The sequence below is a fragment of the Octopus bimaculoides genome, chromosome 18 (assembly GCF_001194135.2).
Source record: "Octopus bimaculoides isolate UCB-OBI-ISO-001 chromosome 18, ASM119413v2, whole genome shotgun sequence".
Lineage (NCBI taxonomy): Eukaryota > Metazoa > Mollusca > Cephalopoda > Octopoda > Octopodidae > Octopus > Octopus bimaculoides.
Window position 1 is genome coordinate 25,209,296 of NC_068998.1, and position 4,680 is coordinate 25,213,975.

The following is a 4,680-nucleotide window of genomic DNA, read 5'->3' on the forward strand; positions in this document are numbered from 1 at the left end:
TATATATATATATATATATATATATGAAATGTATGTATAGAATGTATGTATGAGGAATTGAACGAAACTCAAATATTAAATTAAAACTGAAATGCAGTAAACGCAGACTGAAAAATCCATCGCAATATAATATTGATGTGAGAAATTTTAGGATAAATTAGAAATTGAGAAAACTTCAACTTCTTGTATTCAATGCGTGAAATTTATTATAAAAATAGGTCAACCTCTCTTCCAAACACGTTCTTTTACAATGTTCCAAAGCAAATTTCGTATAGAAATACTCCACTAAAACTGAAATATTGATTTCTTTCCTGTAACGCTTTGTAGATAATTGTTGCAATTCAATTTCCTTATTTTAGTATCATAAACCGTAAAGAATGATCCTTGTGTCCATCACTCATATGAATGCAGCAAATACGATGCAATATATCTATGAATTACTGTTGGAATCATTTATTTCTTTCTTAATTTCCTCCAAGAAAGTCTTAATGACTTAGAAAATATATTGAAGTCCACTATAGCAAATCTTGCAGCGGTGATTTAGGATTACATATTGAAATATTTTCCGTTATTACTATATACAAAACCATTAAATGGGATTGCAAACTCAAGCGCTGCTCTAAAGTTTTACTAGAGAAACGGATAGTTTTGATGCAATCCATTTTAATGTGTATTACTTCAGTTACATTCATTTCGATGCTATTCCTTAATGGTTCCTAAAAGAAAGGAAAGTATTCTCTGAATAGACATTGAATACACCGCTACTCACAACGACCATTTTTATTATGATTTGAAAATAGCATTTACTTCATATTTTCATATTTTCATGTAGATTTATTAGAACAGATTTTGAAGAAAATATTTAGCACGTGCTGAAAAGCATACACTCACAGGTACACCACACTTGCAGACACAGACACACTCACGCATACATATATGCACACACACACATATACTTATGTACAATAATGTTTCTTTCTATGTCAAGTTAGTTATGTATATAAGCAATTTGACATCAAAGTGAAGGATTACTCAATTTTCTGAGTAGACTATACATTTATTGAACTTCTATAAGAAAACGTTCGAATCTGACTGCAAATTTTCGACCTGCTTGCATTTATCAGACTGTCCTATAATCTGGCAAGTTAGTTTTGGCTTTAGGTTTAGCTATGGAAAATGATAATTAGGTGTGGCACAGGTAGATTGGGAAATTAGTTATGTAGAAACGGGATGTGGGTCCTGCCTACTCACCCGGAGATCGCATTTGCTAATTCTATGTTCGTGAGACACAACACATACACATGACAACCCACAGTGCCTAGTAATAGTAAGGTTCAGTTATCACATTGTCACTTTAGGTACGCTTTGTTAAAAAATATCAACCCTCTGGCAAATGCCAGCCAAAATATACCACTGTAGACCTAGTTTCCACTGATAAAAGGCCAATATAAACAACATCCCGTCTATATCGGTCATCTTACCTTAATTGTAAGCTAATACCACTAAATTTGGTTACTCCCAAGAAAATATCCTTGCCATTTATATGGTCATACTCCATAGAACAATGTCTGAGCAACTGACTCACGGGAATTTTCCCAACCATGTGCACTACCCAATACAAGGAACTCGATTTGTTTTACTCACTATTCCACTGACGATCCGCCGCTAAATTGGCGCCAGCATCCTGGTAATACCAGGTGTGAAGATGTAGCTCTAAATTCTGAGAAAGTACCTGGTCTCGCTTTGATAATTGCTTTGATAATTGCCCAAACACATGCAAGTCCTCATGACTTTTTCCTAAATCTTCTACTCCACCTATTTGCCTCTGAAGCTACCGTGTGGAACGAGCCTCTCAAAATTTAAGTCAGCCTGGCAGGGTCAAACTGTAAAACATACATATACACACACACACATATATATATTATACACACTTATATACACACACATAAATGCATACGCGCACGCACACAGACACACACACAGCCACACACACGCACATACGTATATGCTGCTACTTCCTAAACGGTTTTAAGTTATTATGTTGCCATAAATCTGATTACTAAATAACTTCGTAAGTGGTTGTTGTGAATATAATACAAAATTACTAGGGAATTCAGTTATTATATAGAAAATAAGGGGTTTTCTATCAAGTTTGGTTTCATATCACAAATGACAAATGATTATTTCTCCTTATATCATTTTTGAGTTTCCAAAGAGGAGAAGTGCAACAGAGAAGTGAACAAGATAGATTGTGAGCAGCTGAGGTCGAAGTCATATATTAAGAGGCAGAAGATAAATATCGAGTGAGTACGTTTTTCAGTCTAATATCAGTAAGATAATCTATCACGTAATGATAGGAACTCTTAATCATTTGTTTATATAATATTTATAGATTCCATTCTATGAAGCTTAGATAAAGTCTGTTTAATTATTTATTCTTCTTTATTTATTTAGGTGTTTGGGGCAATGGAGTTATTCTTTGAAAGGTAGAGGTGAAATTGTGTGAAGAAGTATGTGGTTAAGTATAAAGTAGTATAATATCTGAATATGTAAGAGAAACCAGAACTGAATCGAATGTATTAGAATGAATATTACATGCTAAATGTGTACGCGCGTAAAGTAATTTAGATATTTTTGTTATCATTCTCCAAACAATCTTTTACAAAGATATTTCATTGTAAAAGAGAAATGATTTCCTATTTTGAACTTTGAATCTTGAAACAAAATTATTTTCTAATCAAGGAACGAAATAATAACCAGAAAAAATAACTTGCTGAATGAAGATATTTGGGTGTTTACGTACTTATGTGGAGCACAAATTAAAATTCATTCTCATATGAAATCAAATGTATTTTAGATAATTATAGATTTGTTTGCAATCATAAAACTGTTTTGAACCAAGGCCCACAAAAAGACCAAGATTTATTGAATAAAAATATGAATATATATCAAATTGTCAAGTCAAGAATTGCTTGGTTTCACAGATATTTAATTGGAAGATATGCCAGTGAATGATGTTTAAAGTACGAGTTGCTCTGTTTAAGATGATGTGACAGGTATTTTGTTTTCGAATGTTACGTGATACCAAAAATATCATAGTCCAAAATAACAATATAGGGCTTCTAGACAGATATCACTTTTCATTATAATAGTCCTCGGAAAGCTGAATGCTAAAATTGTAGGTCGAAATGCTCATTGCTTAAAAGATATTTCTGAAAATATCCTGTCTTCTGTAATATGATTGAATAGGGTTTTTAGGATTCCTGCTTTCACTCTCGTGCAAAGCTCTACACTTATTCTTCCGTTGTTTTAGATTTTACACATTTCCGTGCATTCTTGACGATAAACTCCCCTAGATCAACATGGACAGATAAAAGAGAATGAAGACACAGATATATAAATAGATATGTGCAAAAAAAAACATATATATTTTGCATGTGAGGCTTCCCTGTTGATAAAATTGAAATAATTTTGTAGATAATTTAAAATTAGAAAAGCTAGGTATATTTGGTCGGATATATAGGTTGATTGTGGTATGGTGTGTGTATACGTGTATACGCGTGCTTATATATTTTCTGATATAAGTGTGTGTGCTTGTGTGTGTATCTGTGTGAATATGTGTGCGTAAGTATATATATATATATATATATATATATATGTGTGTGTGTGTGTGTGTGTGTGTGTGTGTGTGTGTGTGTGTGTGTGTGTGTGTGTGTGTGTGTGTGTGTGTGTGTGTGTGTGTGTGTGTGTGTCCGTGACTACGGATGTATGCATATATATATATATATATAAATATATATTTATATATATATATATACAAAATTAAGGGATCAGCAACAGTTGCTTCACCACATACCGAAGTTCAGAAATAGCAGCTAAAATGCTGAAACTCCAACAGATAGCGTTACCTGTAACTCACATAGGCAAAACAAGAAGAAAAAAATAACGAACTAAACTAATCATAGTTAATCATATACATCTTTCTGATCCCTTAATTTTGTTTATAAATGTATAATAACTTTTTAATAAGTTCCTCACCGATAATGGTGCTTACGTACCGAAGGGCTTGGTAAAAATTATTAATTATTAATTTATTAATAAATTGATAAATTGATAATCCTTTACCCTTTTAATTGTAATAATTATTCACTCCCGGATAGTAAACCACAGAATTTCTGCGGTATTGCCTGCGACGTACATGGTAATTCTTGAGGAGGGATGATGAGCTGGCTGGCCTATGTAGGTTTGGGGATGTTTTCAAACTGTGCTGATTGTATGATGGCGCTCGGTCATACATGCACATTTGCTAGCATCGTCGAATTTGCAACTGGAATATCATATTGATGAGGTAATGATTGAGTTTGTCCTTCTAAGCCAGAAACATGTATATGATTAACTATGACTAGTTTAGTTCGTTATTTTTTTTCTTCTTGTTTTGCCTATGTGAGTTACAGGTAATGCTATATGTTGGAGTTTCAGCATTTTAGCTGCTATTTCTGAACTTCGGTATGTGGTGAAGCAACTGTTGCTGATCCGTTAATTTTGTTTATAAATGTATAAGAACTTTTAAATAAGTTCCTCGCCGATAATGGTGCTTCCATACCGAAGGGCTTGGTAAAAATTATTAATTATTAATTTATTAATAAATTGATAAATTGATAATCCTTTACCCTTTTAATT

The 4,680-nt window shown here is 32.7% G+C and overlaps 1 protein-coding gene across 1 annotated transcript in view; it reads right to left on the minus strand.

The window, feature by feature from the left end:
- Positions 1-3,122: 3,122 nt before the first annotated feature.
- LOC106881968 (uncharacterized) overlaps positions 3,123-4,680 on the minus strand; it is a 46,851-nt gene continuing 45,293 nt past the window's right edge. Inside the window, exon 2 of the mRNA XM_052974396.1 lies at positions 3,123-3,352. Within this exon, the coding sequence (XP_052830356.1) occupies positions 3,310-3,352 (43 nt within the window). The 3' untranslated portion in view covers positions 3,123-3,309. The remainder of the gene's footprint in view (positions 3,353-4,680) is intronic.